At 43.9% G+C, this 20,984-nt stretch overlaps 1 protein-coding gene across 2 annotated transcripts; it reads left to right on the top strand.

Annotated features, from left to right (window-relative positions):
• Positions 1–966: 966 nt before the first annotated feature.
• PDE6H (phosphodiesterase 6H) lies at positions 967–9,293 on the top strand. 2 transcript variants are annotated; one of them, XM_015859561.3, is made up of 4 exons: positions 967–1,076; positions 5,179–5,362; positions 5,581–5,621; positions 6,507–9,293. In XM_015859561.3, the coding sequence occupies exons 2-4, from the start codon at positions 5,223–5,225 to the stop codon at positions 6,581–6,583; spliced, it is 258 nt and encodes an 85-aa protein (XP_015715047.1). In that variant the 5' UTR covers positions 967–1,076; positions 5,179–5,222; the 3' UTR covers positions 6,584–9,293. The 2 variants fall into 2 exon arrangements, with proteins under 2 accessions (XP_015715047.1, XP_015715055.1); XM_015859569.3 differs by lacking the exon at positions 967–1,076 and adding an exon at positions 2,380–2,548.
• The last annotated feature ends 11,691 nt before the right edge of the window (positions 9,294–20,984 follow it).

Below are 20,984 nucleotides of genomic sequence, written 5' to 3'. Positions count from 1 at the left end.
GAAGCCTGCAAGGTCTCAGAACAGCAGGCAAGAAGAAAGCAAGCAAAAGAACTATGAGGACTGGGGGCTGCAAAGCTGATTTTCCCAGCAGCTCTGCCCACACATGAGAAGGCAGAGAGGGAGGGGGAGCCCCCAGAAACCTGGCTGAAGCAGATGGAGGCATGGGAATGAGCAGCAGGGATGGGATGGAGCCTGCTGCCAGTGGGCTGCACCTGTTTGTATCTATACAGGCAGGTTCCTGCCCACAGAAATCAATTTTGCTGTCAGGAGCTGCTGAGAAACATCACCCTCAGTGTTTGTGTGCAAGTGTGAGGGAAGAGGCAATGCCTACATGATCATAGAATCACAGGGCATCCTGAGTTGGAGGATAATCAGATCATAAGGATCCAAATCATAAGGATCATTGAATCCAACACCTGGCTCAACACAGAAGCCCCCAAAAATCAGATCGTATGGCTGAGAGTATTATTCACACACTTCTTAAACTCCAGCATTGCTGCCCCCATCCTCTTCCTACGACCAGAAAGAATCACAAAGCCCCCAAAAGCTGCATGATCATCCCCAAAGACATAGAACGCTGTTTCTCTGCTGCCTCTCTGCTCGATTGGCAGGCCCTCAGGTGCACTCAGCATTTACCACCCTGTGTTCACTCTTAGGGGTAGGACCTTATCGATTGTTCTAAATGTAACCCCAGAGTTTCAGTGAGAATTTATCTCCTTTATCCTCAGCCATCTGGAAGGCCAGGGGTCTTGGCTATGGGCTCTGGCTCAGCAGCAGAGTGATGCTGCGCCACACCCTTCTGCCAGGGCAGAAACTCCACACAAAATAATGTGTATTATTGCCAGTGGGGTTTCACTGGGCTGGAATTAGGGCTGAGGCCCCAACTCTTTCCTTTCTGTACCTTCAGGGCCCCGTGGCCACACACTGCCCCACGTGGGCTTGTCCCTGATTGGCGCCTGGTGCCCTGATGTCACCTGCTGGCAGGGTATATTTGCAGGAGGCAGGATGCCTCGAGACTTTTCTACTCAGGCTGCAGGACAGGAGTTGGATGGTTTGCAAGAGGAGCCTTTAGGACTGTGAGTATTTTCCAGGAGCTTGATGCAATAAAGGGGGGGAAGGGGGTGTGTGCAAGAGGAGCTGGTGTCTTTTCCTACTGGGAGAAAAACTTGGATTTAAGTGCTTGAATTGAAAATTATGAGTGTACCCAGTGGCTGATAGTTGTGTTTCTTCACAGTTGTTGCTGTTTCCTCCTACCATTAGGGCTGGGTGCTGGGGCATCAAGGCACATGCTGCAGCACTCCTGTGTCCCAGGCTCCACCATCCTCTAGGACCACCCTGTTTCTGAGGCCGGGCAGTCCTTGGTGGGGGTGTGTTGGCAGTGCCTGGCTGTGGGCTCAACTCTGGGGTTCCCAGGGATGGTCAGAGCATCAGTGGGGAGCTTGTACTAAGCAGCATTGCATCTCCCATGTGAATGAATCCCTCCTTTGATGTCACTCCCTAACTGAGATAGTCTTCCCAGTAATCCCCATCTGGGAAGCTACCGTGGGAATACAGTTTGACTTGAAGAGTGTTCCTGTCTTCTGGAGAGCATCTTTCATTTGTTTGTGATCTTAAAACTTTAAGAAGAGGTCTGAGATCTTGTTTAGAGCACTGGATCAAAAAGGGCTGGACCTGCATGTTCTGTTTCCATGCCTATGATTAGCCAACAAGAGACTGAGATTTCCGCCAAGACTCCCCACAGGCATCTTACATTGGATTCAGTATGCCCTGATGAAAGCCTGTCTGCAAGGAAAATGCCTGTGGCTCCCATGATGTCAAGAAATAATTATCCAAAGGACTGAAAAATTGAGGGCATTTCCTCCTGGATGTTGTGTGTTCCCAGTGCATCACTGCATGGAGGGTTCTGTGTCCAACACCCTCACAGCACCATGAAGACACCAGGCACATGGTGGATTCTGTACCTGAAGTTATCTGACAGAGAAAGAAGAGATCCTGTGCTGAATCTGTCTGAAGAAAGTCATGTGAGGCATCTGTCTTATCTGCCAGGGAAATTTTCCATAGCAAATCAGAGATTAAGGGGCAGGAGGGGGCAGACAGTAGTATTCAAGCCTCTTTAGATTCAAAGAGAACTAAAAGAAGGATGATTAACCTGGCCAGAAACCCAGAGGTGGGATATCTGACGCAATTGAGATAAGCACATTAATGCGCATTAAGTATAATTAGCATTTGGTCGAATGCAAGGCTCTTACCCCAAGGATTAAGCCCTGAACTGAACAGAAATGCTGTCAGGGGCAATTAGGTAACTCCTTGTCAGAGGAGGGGGCAGAGGAAGTGCATGGAAAAACATCTCATTCCCCAGCAGCCTTCACGTCCACAGCTGCTCTTGCCCAGGAGCTGCATCCCGGTGCTGGCAGCAGCTGAGGAGCTCCAACAGCCTGGGAAGCCTTGGGGCTGCATAACACCTGTAGGAGCCAGAGGAGACACATCTGCATCCAACACTGGTCAACTGCCTGCCTGGTGTGGGACCGGGGACCAGCCAAGCAATCAGGTATAGGGAGGTTGGGAAACAGCCCTGGGAATATGCCATCCCAAGACAGGGGCAGCTGATAACAAGGGGTGGGAACTGGGACAGGGTGGGCTCCAGCATGAACCAAGGCACCTCTGCCTGTGGGTGATGGCAAGCAAGTCCCACCAGCTGCATAGTGGGAGGGAAGCTAGATTCCTTCTGCCAGATGGAGGCTGTTCTGTGACATTAAGGCTGCTTCCTGCCCTCTGCTTTTTCTTTTGGTGATGTGTGGGAAGAATAGGTAGAGGGATACTGGTAAGGAAGGTGACAGAATTGTCCCTTTCAGTTACGTTGAATGCTGTTTCTTGAATTAATGCATGTAAGACAGAATGAAGTGTGATTTGGGGAGATCCTTTTTTATCCCAGATCTCAGTCTTAGAAGTATGTGGGTATGTGGGCACAGCTACTTTGGACTGTGACCAAGAAAAATCCAAGGACTGAATCTTTCCATTGGATATTTCTCAGTAGAATGAAGGTAGAGATTCAAGGAACTACAGGGAGTTGCCTTCAATGACATTTATGTGACTAAGGTACCATGCTGGCAGACAGCAGTTGGTAACTTGAGTTGGGAACTAAGTCTGAGCTCAGTTGCCTCTTACAGATTTTGGATGTCAGGCCAAAGGGTTGGAAATCTGTTAGCCAGTTTGTTTCTCTTGTTGTACTTTGGAGAGCAGCCCTTGTAAGGGGTGCCAAGGATACAGAAATTCCAATCACTGCACCTCCTGTCCCTTAATGCAAGAGATTCTGCAAGGCACATGCCCGTCCAGCCACCACGCTGTGAGGATAGAGCCATAAATACTGGGCAATTGCTCAGGTTCTTCAGAGAACAGCCAAACCAGCAACTTCTCTGAATTGAGCCGGTCCTTGTGTTTGTGGGCACACTGTGTGCTTGGGAAGCATTGTGTTCCAGGCAAAGGAATAGCATCTGCGCATCCTTCAGCTGCAGACACAACCATCTGCTGCTCCATTTGGGGCTGCTGGAACCTTTCCAGCCTCCCGCATGGGATGTTACAGCTGAGACAAGAGCCCGGCCACAAGCAACAGGAGAACTAACATGCCTCTAGGTGTTTTCATGAGGGCCCATTCTACTGCCATCACAGATGGAAGGATGTCAAGGGAGAAGTATTCCCAGACTGCTACAGATACAGAAACATGGCTCTTCACCTTGCACTGGTCTGCCAGTGACACAAAAGGATTGTTTGGATGCTGTTCCTCCTTGTGTCTCAGGCTTTGCTTTCAGCACTCTGGCTATTTCAGGCACTGACAAAGACGCGGACTATCCTTTAAACTAAGAAAAAAAAGAACACTCATTTTTGATGGCATTTATAGTTCTGAGATTAGAAGTCTGGAGTGTCACTGCAGGTGATACTGGGGATTAGGCCAGAGCATTATGGTGACATAATAGGATTATCTTTTAGAACCCAAATCCTGAAGTTAATTCCATCAGCTATTCCATCAGCCTGGCTACACAGGGACAGAAACTTGGAGACAGGAGTTACGTAATGGTCATGGGGAAGAATGTGACTCCAGGAAGGAGAGAAAAAAAACTGGCAATTATTTTTGTCCATAAATGGACATGGTCAAACTGCTTTAGCACACTAATTAGCACAGAATTCTATCAAGCTGAGGGTTCTCCCTTGGGCACTGGAGAGAGTTCCTGCTGTCCTCCCCGGGCTTTGTGTGCAGCAGCTCTCAGTCAGGAGAGGTTTCTCCCACACCAGAACTGCTGCCCAACAATTCTATAGCCCTTGAGAAGTGGAACTTGGCTCGTGTATAGCATGGTGTCATGAGGTCAATATATGTAATAGATACAAAATATATATACAAAATACATCAAAATGGGCAAGAGATACTGTCGAAAGTTACAGGCTTTTATCTCCTCAGTCCTCAGAAATTAATATCTGTCTAAATCACAGTTTGCAATGCTTTGCATCAGCCTTCACAATTATTCAGAAATTCTGTTCTGTTTCTCCTAAGGTCGGCATTGGTAAACTTGAAGTGCAGCTGCACTCAGACTAAACGCACATCTATCTCAGCATCCCATCTTCACCAGTATGCAGAAAGCAATATGTAGGTGCAGATACAAGAACAAGTGATGTATATCATGATGATCCCAAAGGACAAGATAAATCTCTAAGCCATAAATCCATAAGCATGCCTTTATGGCTCCTAGTAGTCATATCTAGAACTATTAAGTAAAAACCTTAGCACTACTCTTGAGAATGCAAACTGGAAGACAACAGTGGCTAAACCCACCTGTCCTGGCCAAACCATGGGACAAGCTGCTGCAACCTGTCTGCAATAATACAGCCATGTCTGAGGCAGAAAAGGTGTAATTCTCCAAGATTCCACAGGTCATTGCGCTATGGGATTAAGTTACTTTTCATCCCTATCATGAATGTCCACAGTTTATTATCTTAATTCTAGCATTCACAATGAAAGGCAGTGCTTATCCTGCTTGCTTTGTATGCATTACAGTCTTTCTTTATGTTTTGTATCTTTATATTTAATCCTGTCACAATTATACTTCCCATAATTATCTTGTCATGAGACTATTGGTACCTAGATATGATGAGCAGAGTGTCATGTCAGCCCTTGCCACTCTCTTTCAGACAGAGGGATCTGAGTGAGGTATACTTCTGACAGCAGCCCAACAATGAGCGAGAACACCACCACCAACCTTACCACTGGAGATGCTCCCACTGGTCCCACCACACCACGCAAGGGGCCTCCCAAGTTCAAGCAGAGACAGACAAGACAGTTCAAGAGCAAGCCTCCTAAAAAAGGAGTAAAAGGGTAAGGGCATTTTGGAAGGCAACTATTCTAGTTGGGTTGTTCCTCACTGCTGAGCTGCACTCCTGTGGTATCAGCTTTCCCCAGGCAAGGAACCGGGAGGCTTCTCCCTCCCCACAGTGCCATCATCTCTCTTGTCCTGGTGCTGGACTCCCTGCAGGTTTTCCCTCCTTGGTATTGCTGTCCCAAACTCACCCTTCACCTGCTCTTTTCTCTCCTAGGTTTGGAGATGACATCCCTGGCATGGAGGGGCTGGGCACAGGTAGGCACTGCAGGATGTTGCTGTTGTGCCCCTCTTGAACATAAATGCAATCACTCTTCAGCACAATAGAGGTCTGTCTGGAGTGGCCTCCATCTTCCTGGCCTCTGCAGCTCTGAGGGTCACTGGAAGAGGCCAGTGCTCCCTCTCCAAGCTGCCATGGCCATGCTCATACTTACATACACAAGGCAGAAAGGCTGTTTAGTCATGCTTCAATTTTTGGATGCTTTCACTTGGCTGTAAATGCACTTGTTTGTCTTTGTTTTCTGCTAATACTCTGACTAAGAATTTCAGCAGCATGAGGTTCCCAAATGAATGCCAAGTGCTAAGCTATTAATAGCAGAATTCACAGTAACTAAACCTCAGCTGGAGAAGTATTTGTGCTTTCACCAAAATCCTAATTTTAAGAATGTTATGTACTCATTTTGGACTGAAAAACACACACCAAATGACCTATAATTAGTCAAGTAACAGCTGCACCTATCAATGAGTTCCAGGTCCTGAACATGTACACTAAATTATTCAGCATCTGATTTAAGACTGCGTGTCTTCAAGGATACCACATTTTGGTTACAGTCAGTTTGTAAGAATAGGAGAAACCCCATAACCAGGATGAATTTTCACACCAGTCTCACCTCTGAAGTGACCATAGTCATGTTCACAGAGAAAGATGCCATAGGAGAAAATACAGTGATCTGGTTCAGACTGGTGGTAGGTAGTACCGCATTTAAAGAGATCACTGAATCATTTCATTTTTAAATGGAGTCTCACTTTTCTTGCTGGTCCCACATCTTAATGTTTTCTCAGTAAATCAGCCTTTCTATTCATACAATAGAAATCCAAGTAGTGCTGCTCCAGAACCCACTTCTCATTCTCTCTCTTTTGCAGATATCACGGTGATTTGCCCATGGGAAGCTTTCAGCCATCTGGAACTTCACGAGCTGGCCCAGTTTGGGATCATCTAAGGCTCCAGCATCTCTACTGGTGTCACCTGGTGACTCCACAAATGCCAGCTTGGTCTTCATCACCTTTGACACTGATTTCTGGCCCTTGCATCCACTTGCTCATGAGCAGGGTTGTTTTGTAAGAGCTAGTTATGAGAAAGTCCTTTGCAAATTAATTTGGCAAAGAAGTTATTCAGGACCCTGAACAGACTGCATGCTCCATGTGAAGAAACAATTGAAAATGTTTTAATGCCTCCCTGTACCATACTCTGTCTTCTCCCACTGTTGTAGATCTTCACGTGTATGAAGAAAATAGGAATCCTCATTTAAGCTTTTCTCCTTTTAAGGTAGTGTGTGCATGGGTGTGCATGTATGCCCAGACCTAAATATATCAAACTCATCCTTTTTTCTTCCTTCCTTCCCTGACAGCTTTCTATGTAGGATTTCCATGGGTATGTTCCCACATTATCTGGGACACGAATTAGTTGCCAGGAGTGCATTTGTAGATAACAAAATCAGAGTAAGTAGTCCAGACATTGGGCTACTTTTATGTGGGAGAGCTTTCCCAAGGCATTTACCATCAGGAACCTGCTGCTAAGATGCACCTCACCAAGAAAGGGGGAAAGGGCTTGGAAACGTTCTCGCTACCCACCAGCTATGGGTCACAAGACTCTGGCTGTTGTAATCATGTTAAATGAAAATGTGTGTGTCTGAGATCAAAAGCTAAATGAATTAATCCTGCTTTTCATTCCTTTCTGCTCCCGAGTGGCTGTGATGCCAAAGAAATGACCCTCCATACAACACTGTGTGTCCTTTCCTTAGACAGCAGGCCTCTGCATGACATTTGCACTGTCCCTTGTGCCCATACATATTTACATGAAGAGTTTGCTTCCAAGGACCTGCTGCTAGTTGTGGAAACAAGAAATCATTACCATTTGCCAACAGTTCTGTCTCATCTAGCAGAAGATGGCATTGCATTAGTTAGCAGGGGCAAGTCTGTCTCATCGCACTCAGCTGCAGGAAGGCTCTTCTCCTCACCCTCTGCCAGCTTCGAGCTCCAGAGCCCATCTGGATGTTCCCCCGGGAGAGATAAGAGCAGGGTATGTGGGAGGCAGGGGGAGGTTAGGATGTAGGTTTGCAGGCAAGCACAGAGCAAATCCACTTAACCTCATCGATTTGTGCCTCCTGGTCTCTTGCAGCCTCAGCATGGGTGAGCAGCAAGGGAAGGCACCCACATTCCCTTCTGCCCTGTGCTAAGGTAAGAGGCCCATTTTGGTCAGAGGCATGGAATTGTAGCTACATGATATGCATAAAAGCAGACGGCATTTTCTATCATTGCCTTCAGCTTCACAAGCCTCAGTGCATATGAACTGCTTCCCCCTGGTTTATCTTTCCTGTGCTGAGAATGTTCATGGGGAACAAGGAATGGCTGTGAGGAGGAAAGCAAGTCCTGCCTAGAAGATCAATCCCCACACATAAAGCATTGCTATAAATCCACAGCTGTGCTATAGTTACCGGCTGCTGTTGTGGCAGAAGTAAAAGCCAGCAGTTTTCATGTAAAATATAGCTCCAGCACCAGAAGCTGAAGGAAATTCTCACTGGCAGCCCAGAGTGGAGCTTTTATTATTCAGTGCTCCTGTCATTAGCACCAGCAGCAAAGCAGCAAGTGGCTCAGAACAGCAGTGCAATTACAGCACTGGAGTCATGTACCATTTAGCTAATTGCTGCACACAGCTATTTCCACAGGCAGAGGCAAGTCTGTCCCTTCTGCTCACTACTCATTTCTCACACCTCTTATACCTTTTAAGGCTTTTCTTCTTTCTGTATGTGTTCCGAATGTAAGTGACGTTTTATTTAGCATTTATAGCAGGAGATTGATTTCATTTTTTCCCAAGCATGTGCTAGTCCTCTTCTTTTGTGGTTAATGGTGAATGTTCCTATGTCAGTGCTCTTGTGCTTTTCCTCCCATTTCACTATTCTGTAGCATGTGATCCTTATGTCACTTTCTCAGTCTGTGAAAAGACTCGCTGGATCCAGCTTTGCATTCTGCAAGCTGGCTGCCTCTATTTCCATGGAGCTTTTTCTTTCTTAAGCAGGAGTACACCAAAAGAAGAACCTTCAAATTAGTTCTTTTTCTCACTTGTCATCCCAGGCCTTGGGAAAGCAGTATAAAAATAGTGAGATTTTCAGTTAGAAAACACTGGGGTAAAAGCAAAGCTCTCCTAAGCCCAGAGACTGAAGTGTTTCAGCAAAGGGGAAGGTCTTGATGGAGTTCCGTATCAGACTGCCATAACCCCTGCTGCCAGCAGATCCACACCTCCAATGGGAACGCACATGTACCCCTGTCCCATGCCTGGCTGAGGAGTTTTTGCCAGAAGACGCTTTGAGTCACCACAGATCGTTATCTATTTTTAAAATAATTTATATGTATTAATAGGAATGACATTTGTTCCTTTATCTGTAAGGAGTTCAAAGAGTTTGGAGCTTTAAAACATTCTCACGGTTGTTTTGTCTGAGACTCAGTTTTTTGCTAACAAGAGGTAACTCCTGAAGCTGTAATATCTCAAGTAGTAAAAGAGTGGCTGTGGTGCAAGAAAGCAAACATATTTAAATAGTTTCTAGAAGGACTTCAGTCTGTATACATTGAAATATGTTATTCTTTGTTCTTTTACTATAAAACAGCTCAAAAGCAATAAAAAATAATAAAATACATTTTTAAAAACCCTAAAAATTTAGTCTGACTTACTTACAAAATATGCCCTAAGAAAGGCAGATGATTCAGCCTTTCCTACTGAATTCCTTTCCTTAGGGAAGCTCCGAGTGCCAGTCACCCCTCCTCATGAGAGAAAACTAGCTATTTATCTCCAAACACTAGGCTTAACTGTGATATCATGTAAGAAACAATGCTCCTCTGAGTGATGATAGGTGTTGTGCACCATTTCCTCAGGGCTGAAGTCTTTTAGGCAGCTTTCTTTTTCTTTCAGGACTGTGCAACTGAGTGTCAGTGCGCTTTCAAACCATAGTAATTCCATAGCAATAACACAGTTCCCTCTCATTGCTATGACTGCAAAGGAGAAGTACAGCACTTGTGTTCCTTTGCTTCATGTTGTTGAACTACCTACAGTTCCATAGGAGTTTCAAACTGCTGAGGGCTAACTCCCTGCTGGTACATACTGGTAGGTCTCATTGATTTCTTCTGTACCATCCTCAGGGGTTCTTTCCTGCATCTCATCACTGAGTGCCTAATTCAAAGTCTTTCAGCTTTGAGTGCTGTCTGTGCTATTAGGAGACCTGTAAGAAGAACTGAGAAGAACTCAAAAGACTGTGTTCCATTTCCCCTTATCTCTGGTGATGACTGAACCATTAGAAGGAGCAAAGGATGGGAATCCTAGGACTGTCAGCACACCTTCCATTCTGAGCTGTTGGCAAGCATCTCTTGTACGTGTGATCTAAGCAGGTTTACAGAGGGTAGAGAGACACAGTAGATTATAGGCAGATGGGAGACAGGGTCAGTCCATCAGGCACATGGAGGCTTCTCTGTGACCTAAGGCACAAAATAATATTGCTTTCACAAAACTCCATGTCTGTTTCTCCAGGCACAAAGAGAATGCAAGGCATTTCTGCTCATCTAAAGAGCTGGACACCAGTCATCTCAAACCTGTAGTAGACAGCCACCTCACCATCCAGGCATCTGTTGGTACAGGCACAGCAAGCTTGCATCTGACTGCACCAAGGGGGCTGGCTGCAGGTCTGAAAGTAAAGGAAGAAAAATAACACCAAGCCAACAACACGAGAAACAATAATAGTGTTAGGTTTGCCTTTAGTGATTGTAGTTTTACCTGAAGTCCTCACTGAGATTAAGGTCGTTCCATGGTAGGCACTTTGTAAATGCATCACTGGAAACTAATGGGTTACTATTAAGCCTGATTTCCAAGCCAGCATGGTATTTCAGCCAACAAATACTGAATTTCAATAGCAAGTGGGGACTGTGGAGATGCTGGAAAACAGTCTTGGGAAAACCAGTATGCAAGTCACACATAAACAGTCAGGATGGGGATCACACAGATGAAAGCACTGGGGAGCAGTCCATTCAAACACACATCTTAAGCTGGCAGAAGATCAGGTAAGCACCAGTCCCAAAACAAGAGCAAGGGGAAAGCAAGGGGCAATGAAAATGGAACCAAATATGGTCAGCAAAAGAAGCAATTCTGGACTAAGACTGCTTACATAGAAATAGCACCACAAGGAGCTATATAATGAAAAATCTGAGAGCAACTTAACACTGTTACATCCCCATCCAGAAGGCTGCATCAGATCCAGGCATTTTGAGGACAGAGCCTAAGAAACTGTTACACATTTCAGGCAAACATAGAAGGGGGAGGGAGAGGAAAGAAACATACAGATAGAAAGATGAGGAAATGCAGTTGCAAGGACTGTACAGGCAGCAGGGAATTTGATTCAGCCCCAAGCCAAGTGGAGCTGTGATTCCTGCCTGGAGGTAGATAACAAAAAAAGACAAATATCACCTGGAAGATACAAGAAAAAGTCTACCTGACCATGACAAGATAACAAGAATGTAAGTAGATGTTATCAAGTCTTAACAGATCCCTTCCTTGGGAAAGCTAGTGTCTTGTCCCAGGGGGATGGGAAGGCCCTGTTACTTAGGGCATTTGCAGCGGGACTGTAGAAAGAATCCAAGAATCCCCTGCAGAGAACATCTGGTATAGATCAGATGTAATTCTAGCAGGAGACAGGGCAGTCCCTCTGGCCATCATCACTGCAGTTTTCTTGCATTCAAGACAGTAGTGTTGTATAGAGTGAATAAGTTTGCTTTTTCACATGAAACAGAACTATAGAACCATCTAGATCGGAAGAGACCTGTAAGGTCAAGTCCACCCATTAAACTGCCCTACCAAGTTCCACTACCACATCATATCTCTCATAGCCATGTCCGTATAACTCTTCAGTACCTCCACAGATGGGGACTCCACCATTTCCTTAAACATCCCATTCCAATACTTGACCACCGTCTCTGTGAAGAATTTTCTCTTACCATCAAATTTAGACTTTCTGCAGTACAAGCTGAGACCATTCCCTTGCATCCTATCACTTGTGACCTGAGAAAGGTGACTGGCACCCTCCATGCTGCAACCTCCTTTCATGTGCTAGTTGAGAACCAGGAGGTCTCCCCTTAGCCTCCTCTTATCTCTAGTATAGGCCAGGCTGTATTGGCCTTCCTGGTCACCTGGGCTTATTGCTGGCTTGTGTTCAGCACCTCTAGTCCCTTTTGTAGGCAATTTTCCAGCCATTTTTCCAGCCACTTTTCTAGCTACACACTTTCACCAAATGCATTTTGTCATTACAATATCAAAGTTAAACACACAGGTAGCTCTGTTTAGCAGCCATCCGTAAGCTTCTGATAACAAGACACAAACTGACCAGTAGAGAAATGGAAAGGCATTAATATGATCAAAAAGAAATGCTTGAGGTGAACTCTCAGCCCTACTCCCCATTATCTGTCAGGATTTATTAATTCAATGGAGCCTCCTCCAAAACAATAAAAAAGAATGGTGATGTTGGCTCAGATGCACAGCAGTGCTAGTCTCAAGTGAGCCCTTGGCCTGCAGCAAGCAGTTGCCCTTGGCAAGGTTTCATCAAACCAAGGCATGCAGCCTTCTCCTCACACATCAGCCACCGGCACTGTGCTCACTGTTCCCTTTGTACACCTCCCTCCATTCCTCTCTTTCCTCTGATGTCTGCCCACTTCTTCCCCGCACTGCTGAGATCCTTTGCTGATACCTTAATGGCTAAGGGAGAAAAGTTCATTGGAAAAAATAAAAATCCAAGGCTCAAAGAAGCAGCACTGAGATGAATGAGACATTTTCATTGCACTGATCAGTAAGAATCACTGCTTGGAATAAAGCTGTGAGGTTTCAGTTCCACATCCTACCTTTAGTGCCAGATTTTTCCGTTTGGGAAGATAAAAGATGCACCTCATTGTGTGTGATGCTATGATGAGTAATTTTCTTTTCCATGGCTCCACTCTGGGGTCTTTCCCTGAAAGGCAGAATGAAGCTTTGCAGCTTTATCTCAGCCATGTAACCTCTTTGCATTCATTCATGGTAATGCCTAATCCCATTTTTAATCTTAATAAGCTTTTTAGTTCAATAATATCCTACAGCACTAAGACATATAAGTTAATTCCTTGACTTAAAGCCAAAGTCTCTTGGGAGTTTTAAATCTGAGTTCTACTGGCTGTGGATTACTGAATTACTGAATTACCTGTCTGGAAAAGTGCTGTAGTGTTATATCCTTCTCACTTGTAGCTCCCCTATATCTCTGTATATAAAACTCACATTCACAAGAATTTCAATTAGTGTTTAACCTGAATAATAATGCCAAGATGCTCTAATAAACCAAGCAGGAAGGAATGATTTCCTTCCCCTCACTACCCTGGCTCTGGGCTGATCTGGTGATTCAAGATGAGAAGTTTGGAGTCTTCGGATATCTACTCCCAGAAGAACCTCATTTCTCAATCTATCTAAATTAGTCAATTAAAAAACAGATTCCCAAGTTTATACAGACAAAAACTATGGAGATAAATTTAATATGAACTAAATTGCAAGCAGGAGGAAATTGCTGCTAGTTATAATAATTTAATTACAGAGTATATTTTAAATCACTTCTTTTGATGGACTGAGAAAAGCCATACTGTGGGGACTGCCTGCAGTCTCTCTGAGCCCCAAATAAAGGTCCCATGTGGCTACAACAGTACAAACCTTCTGTTTTGCCATCCCACTGGGACTGTGGCTGGGAGCTGCAGTGCGGTACAAGAACCATTCAGTGCCCTTCATGTATCTTCACTTTGGTGCTAAGAAAAGCAAGAAGAGAAACCTGTCTCCATAGTCCCTTCATTCGCTTGAGCTTTGTGATGCGGCACTGAATGTGCACACAGAGAGGGTAAATTAGCTCAGAGCTCAGACACATACCCAAAGCATGGGGGTCACAAGAGCTTTAGAATCTACTGCTCATCAACTGGGCTACAGAAGGTAACCTCTTCGGCTGTTTCAGTTGTCCATTAAAAACATCTCATGGTGGATTATCCTTGTGTGCATCCCTCTGCTTGCTGCAAGCTCAGAGCACACGTACAACCCATTGCTGCAGCTCAGCTGCTGAGTGGTCCTCAGTAACTTGAAATAGCTTCATTCCTATCCATCATGGATTCAAAACCCATTTGGTATACTGAAGAGGTGGTTAAAAGATCAGGCCTGACAATGTCTTCACAGGAACAAGTTTCTAATAGGAGTTCTTCAAAGCAGTAAGAGTAAAATCAGATACAGTGGCTGGAAATTGAGATAAGAATAACATCACTTCTTTCTGACAGAGCAAATAATGGACTCAGAAAAAAAAAACAACTTTCCTTTTGTGATCTGTGCCCTGTAAGTCTTCAAAGCAGGAGTGTATAACAGGGTGGAGAACAGACATGCTGCAGTTAACACCTGTGGCTTAGGCACTTCAGAGCTTTTGTGCAGGATCACTGGAGCAGTTTTCAAGTCAGAGCTGTACAGGATGTCACTAGGATGATCCCACATGGTTCTAACAATGTGTCTCCCATCCTCACCTATTAGTGCACAGGTGGGAGTCCATGAGAAAGAGCTCTGCTTAGATAATAATAATAAAATGCCTTTATACCTCCTACGTATGCACACCAAAAGTCTTCAAAAAAAAAAAAAGAAGAAAAGAAAAGAAAAGAAAAGAAAAGAAAAGAAAAGAAAAGAAAAGAAAAGAAAAGAAAAGAAAAGAAAAGAAAAGAAAAGAAAAGAAAAGAAAAGAAAAGAAAAGAAAAGAAAAGAAAAGAAAAGAAAAGAAAAGAAAAGAAAAGAAAAGAAAAGAAAAGAAAAAAAAAAAAAGGAGATTACTGTGTATGTTATATCGATTTCACTGTCTGACATAGGCCCTGCTAGGTTTCTAGCCCATTGCTATGACACAGACAAAACAGTGGGGCTTAGGACTTTGTAGGAAAAGAGCTGTTAAAGTCTTAGCCTCCATGAGTTAACCAGCAAGAAGGAGCACTTCAGAGAACACAAGATAATTTGTTGTTTTAACAATTTAGCTAGTTGTGGCAAACTAGATGACTACTTTCATGTAACACATCACGTTATCCAAACCAAGGGTATGGTGGAGAGTTATTGCCTCCGAGAGGCTGGTAAGGCATACCTAGGAAAGACACTGAGCACAGGGTTCACATGGTAAGGGAGTGCAGCTGGCATGGGCCACACATGAGACAGCAGAATCGGAGGGAGGGGTACTAATAATTCATTAGTAGGAAATAAAGTTTAACCAACAACGTTTAACCAACAAAAAGAGCAGCATCCAGCAGCAGAAGCAAGGAAACCTCTTGGATTTGCTGTCAGTAATTGCAGTGTGGGTCTGACCCAGCATGGCTTTTGCTCTAGTGCTTGGGGTTGTGAGGCTGCAGGAATGTGAGTGGGCACTTTCTCCAGTTCTTGCTCTCCATCCATTGTATAGAGCATAATTCTTTAAGCTTGTTTTGGATTATGATGACAGTAGCTGTCAAACACGTCACGTCCTCCTCTCCTGGGGCTCCCATGTGCTTATACTGGTTCTGTCCATTGGTCATCCACGGGTCACTGTGCACTGCTCCCCTGCCCACACACCATGCTGGGCACTAATCTCCTGGCCATGACAAACTGAAGGGGAATGTCTTAAACACAGAGATGTCCTTACTGAGGATGCAGCCTTGTATGGTTAGACTGCAGTATCTGTGGCATATTGTCAGAACTAGAGCTATAAATATAGAAAATAAGTGTGACTTCAGTATGTTTTCCCACTTAAATTTTATTGGACTTTCCAAATCCACAAATACCAGATTCTTTTACAATAATGGTATTCCTTAAGAGATTGTAAAAAACAGAGCCCTACAAACTCAGATGGAGCCTCATCAGCCCATGCTTGTTTCGCAGTCCCTGGTGGAACTGAGTGACACTGTGCCAAGGGAAGGCCCTCCATACAGCTTCACACAGCCTTTGGCCAATCTGCCTGCATGGCTGGAAGTGAGGAAAGGAGATCCGCAGTGGTACCAGTGGCCCAAAATGGGCTGCCATCATGGCCTCACTCCTACATGGTCTGTACAGAGTTGCAATCAGACATCCAACTCAAAAATCTGATCACAGCTCTCTACCAGACTGTTATAAGCCCTATCTTAGCAGAGAGAAATATCCCTCTCTTCACAATCACACCTTATTTGTGTCATCACTTCTTGGTGGTATGTGAACAACTGTTTTCAAGGTTGAAGCACAGGAAAGATAAAATGTCATGAAAAATTGCTGACAAACACTTTGAGAACTCACTAAGAACTGCAGCTATGTCCATCAAACCAGACTGAAGAGTTAGTTTCACAAAAGCAAGATCAAATATCCCACTAGTTTTATGGTTCTGTTGTTCTCCTTTTTTTTATGATTTAATAAAAAAAATTTATTTTTTTATTACACTTGCCAAGTAGTTATGGAAGCCCAACAGTGGATGTGAGCACAGTGAGATGGTGGGTGGTGTGTTTCAGTAGAGGTGACAGTAAGAGTGCATCACCTCTGCTGGTGCAGATGTTTACTAGCATGGAATGCAGGCTCCTGTTCATCACTGATGAAAGTGTGTATCTAATGGCAATGACCTTGTTAAAAAATAGTGTTTTGTAGCTGGGAATTTGCTCTGTCACACAGTGCTACTGTGTTCATTGCATCTGCTGTAGTTTCCAAGGAAGTAAATACGAGGCAGTACTTTTGGACAGACCAACATATGCATGACCCTAGACAAATTCTTCACTCAGCATGGCCCAGGCAAGCCAAAAGGTTGGACACACATTGATTTGACGATGCCCAACATCTGGATGTGGAGTTAGACAGCCCAGTTACCTCCTGCAACTCAACCCATGGTGTGTGAGGGGAGCAACACCACAGTCCCTGGGGACAGGAGGTGCCTGGGGCTGGGATGCTCATCCATAATTACATGTGCATATCTCAAGATAAATTACCACTGAGCACAAGCAGTGACTTCTACTATAGCCAACACCAGCTGCTGGTACAGACTCACTTGAGTAAGACCAGTCTTCTTATAGCACAGATTCCATCTCGTGGAGCACTGTCTCATAAGTAAGAACTTGCAAAAAAGCAAAGGTGGGGGGCTTTGAGGAAACTGTATCATATATTTAGCACTATTAGGTATTGTCAGAGCTCTTCATAGTTATAAAAAAAGTAAAACAGCTGTTTGGTCCCCTTTAGGTCAATGGAAGTCAGAGTTATGACTCTGAGGTATGTAAATGCAGGGATGCAAATAGCTTATTTTAATTTATTTTGCTCTCTGACATCTATAAATATAAGCATCTTCAAGAATTTGCCCAAAGTTAAAAATACAATTGAAGAAGAAAGAGTCCACCACAGACTGTTCCTAACACCAAGTCAAAATAAAACTACCCACAGCACGTTACATCTAACCAGTATTTGCTACCCTACGAACTCAGCTACCTCACCTCACCTCGTTTTGCCTCCCAAAGGCAAGCTTCAAATGCAAAAATAAAATGAATAATTCATTATCATACACTAAATGTCACTTAGGCCTTTTGTTCTTTTACCATGTTCTTTTTGTCATACATCCCCCAATGTTCTGACCTACAAACACGCCTTCTGCCTCAAATAAGCTGTAACCGCATTCATGGATGTATCCCCCTGGCCTTTCTGTTGAAAGAGATGCTGTGTCCCAGGGATCTGCAAAGCACCGTGAAAAAGAGAATTATTAAGTGATTTTCAGCCTGTGGTCTGTAGCCCCCAGGGACTCCGTGAACTATTTCTAAATAGTTCTGAACCATGAAAAACAACCAAGGCAAGCAAGATGTTTACCATTATGCTTTAACATGATGGGAGGGATCTTATACTCCATTAAAAAAATTCTGGAAGCTCACAGGAAAAAGATAAAAGACATGATCCAGGGTTGGAAGTGGTCTAGGAAAGCCCATAAGCCCACCTAAAGAGCAGTAATCTGCTTCCCATATACTTCTTTCTGGGCTGTAAGTGTTTCAGCTGCCTGAAGCATGAAGCTATGGTGAATTTATATAGCTTGTCGTCAGCACTTTGCAGTTCATACTTCCTCAGCATCCAAGCCAGACAGCTCAAAGCTAGTGCAGCAGTTTCATCTCCCTTCTAGTCCTACTTTATCTGAACTGTCATTTCTGAGTCAGGAGGCCTTGTTTTCATCTTAAAAAGTAGGAGCATCATTGAAGTTTTGTGTTTGTTTATTTTTGCATTATAAATCTGCTGTGCTGACTTACTCTGTCAACTCCAGGTCTTCTTGACTTTTTAAGCATCACCAGTTCTACTTCACACTGTCCTAATCTGGGTACCGCTATTTCACAACAGACAGACAAAAATAACCTCTGCTGGGTTAATAGTTGCCATGTTGCCTGTTATATCACTGATCTGTTTAGTGCAGAAACAGGCAATAGAGCACATCTTTATTGTACATCAGAGCTCAGCATAAAGACTGCAGAGCTAATGCCCACCAAAAATAGCTCTGGATTGTGAAGCAGTCAAATAGCAAGCACAGCACAGCAGTCTGGCCAGATAATTTCCCTGCAGAGAGATGGAGTCACTCGTGAAAGTGCTGTACTGTTCTCTAGGTCCAAACTTCTACCTTTGCACAGCACTTCACAAATATTCCAGTTTGCCTGGAACTATAGCTCCAGGACATGGGGGCGACAATGTACAGACATGCAATTACGTGCTATCCCAGAAGTTATGGAAGGGATGCAGAATATTTTATAGAGACCACATCACCTCTATAGAATGCTTGCATAAAAAGAGATAAACCAGCGTAACAAACTATTTGTCATGCTCTTGTGCAGCAGCACGTAACAGTCCATGTTAAGGATGGTAAATTAGAAGTGTAGCTGGTACACAAAGTCATAGCAAAATGATGCTTTTGCCATTTCACCAGAAGACCACTTGGTGACATTTCCAGACTGGGTTAGGTATGAAAGCAGACTGAAAACCAGTGGTTTGGCTCCAGAAGAGTTTTAGGCTGCCAGTGAGTGCTGAGAAATCAAATTCAGGCTCATGTGCCTCAACAAGGTACTCATTTGGGACACGTGCCACCACTGGCATGCCTTATCATTTCTATTTCCATTAACCATTGCTTCATTCTAGAACTACATACAATTTCTGTAAAGTTTATAGCTCAGGAAAAGAAATGAACTATTATTTAATTCTAAAACATCAAAAGTAGTAGTGGAGTTGCTCTTGTAAGAAAACCCCATCTTTAGTAAACAGACACAGAAGCCAGCATTGCCAATCACAAGCAAGGGTGGGATACGCTCTGTGGATGGTGAACACCATTCATGATGGTGTTCAAAGCCTGATAGGATGGGGCCCTGGACAGCCTGATCTGATGGGTGAAAAACCCTCCCTATGGCAGGGGGGTAGAACTGGGTGGGCCTTAAGGCTCCTTCCAACACAAACTATCCAGTGATTCTATGATTCTATGATATACTCACCAGTCTCAGTCCCACCACCCTCTGCTGCCTTGTTTGTAAAAGTTCATGTACTTAAATTCAAAGACTCTGACCTAAAGTCTGACCTAGAAAGCCCTCTAGCCAAACCTCTGCAGGCTGGAAGCACTGCCACAGGCTTGCCCCGTGTAATTCCCTGACAATTACTAATGGCAGCCACCAGAAACTGTGAACCTTGAGCTGACCTAGTGCCATTCATCTTGTGTTATGGTATTTCTAAAGCTGAGGAAGAAATTTAAAAAAATTAAAATAAATAAAATAAAATAAAATAAAATAAAATAATAGTGAAATATGTCCGAATAGTGAAATATATGCAGTTGGCAGCCACACAGTAAAGGTCTTTAAGGACAAGATTCATCTTTCCTAACTCGAGGTTTCTGTAGTGCAGCTGCTAAGGGGCTTCTAGCCAGTAAAGCCACTAGGATTTACGATATATCCACCTAATCAAATGCTTCAGTGTGCGATAGCTCAGCTGTACTGAGAGACCTCCATGGACTAGAGAGGAGAGCCAAGACACCTAGCTCAGATGCAGGCATTTACATTGGATGGCAGGTGAGCACTGTGCTCTGAATAAAAAACAGTTCTCCAGAATTCAGTGAGGACGAATTCTGGCACAACAGTGACAGTCACACCAGTATGTAGCTGGGGAACATGGATAAAAATAGAAACTGTGGGAAAAAGCCACATTCTGAGGGACTCCAATAACTATGGGTTAAACTGTACCATTTGACTAACATCCAAAAATCTGTAGCGGGGTCCAAAGCCTTGCTGTGCTGAGTGCTGCATGGCCATATAAAATGACACTCCCTGTCCCTGGGGAACATATACAGGAGCAGGAAGACCTGTGCATGGTCTTTGCTCATTTTCTCTTATTTTCTGTCTTCCCTACCATTTTCATAGGGTTCTCACCAAGTGCCCATTTCTCTCCAGGGGTTTTGCTGGAACACAGCAACATGACTTTGGCAAGAACTTGAACTAAGTGGGCATATATAGTTGTTCACAAACTTTCTGACCATCCAAGGCCAAGATTGTACTATGACATTCCGGGTTTCCTTTTGGGTGATGTCAGGTTGTTTCAACACATTTCAAGAACTTCAGCCAAGGCTTAAAAACAGAACAAGGTAACTAAGAAAAACATTCGAAGTATTCCACTAGAATGTGGGGTAAGTTGTCTTTTCTTATATATGTAAGAATTGGAGCACTTGGGGGGGTGGGGAGTGAAGGGGGCTGGGGGGGGGGGAGGAGGGGAAGAAAGAAATAAACTCCCTCTAATGAAAAATTCTGCAGAAATCCTTTTTTATTCAGTAAACACAGGGATGAATTTAAGCAGTACAACAGGCTCAGAACAACTTGTCAAAGAAAGCAGGGAAAAAAAGCTTAGCAATGTGTTTGTTTTTCTGTGCGCTAGGTTTGAGCCCAGGTGCGTGTTGGGTATGTATCCGTGTACCTTTGAAAGTACTCTGTTCAAAACTTAACACAAGATCACTCTGCCTTTTAATCCAAATGGAAGCATCTGAGATACAAATGGGTTTATTTACAGTTGCGGATTAAATGTCCAAAGAAAGGCCCAGGAGGCTTATTAAAGTCATAGCTGGGGAAAAGGAAAAATAAAAGAGAAAATAAACCCCAAAAAAGTAGTGTCAGCTGGGGACCTGACTCTCCCGAGACAGCCTGAGAGAGGAAAATATCAGGCGAGAGCATAAAGAAATAGAACAAAGAGGAAACAAGTGGATTCAAAGGAGATTGCTTGACAAAGAGCTGTAAAAATCCACAGATTTGCTAAACTGTGTAAGAAAGCCAGTTGTATAAGTATCCAGAGTATATAATTTTTAATCAGCTAAAAGTGGT

The sequence above is a fragment of the Coturnix japonica genome, chromosome 1, assembly GCF_054131305.1.
Source record: "Coturnix japonica strain WE chromosome 1, WE-NBRP24, whole genome shotgun sequence".
NCBI classification, from domain to species: domain Eukaryota; kingdom Metazoa; phylum Chordata; class Aves; order Galliformes; family Phasianidae; genus Coturnix; species Coturnix japonica.
This window is presented reverse-complemented; position numbering and strand designations above follow the sequence as displayed.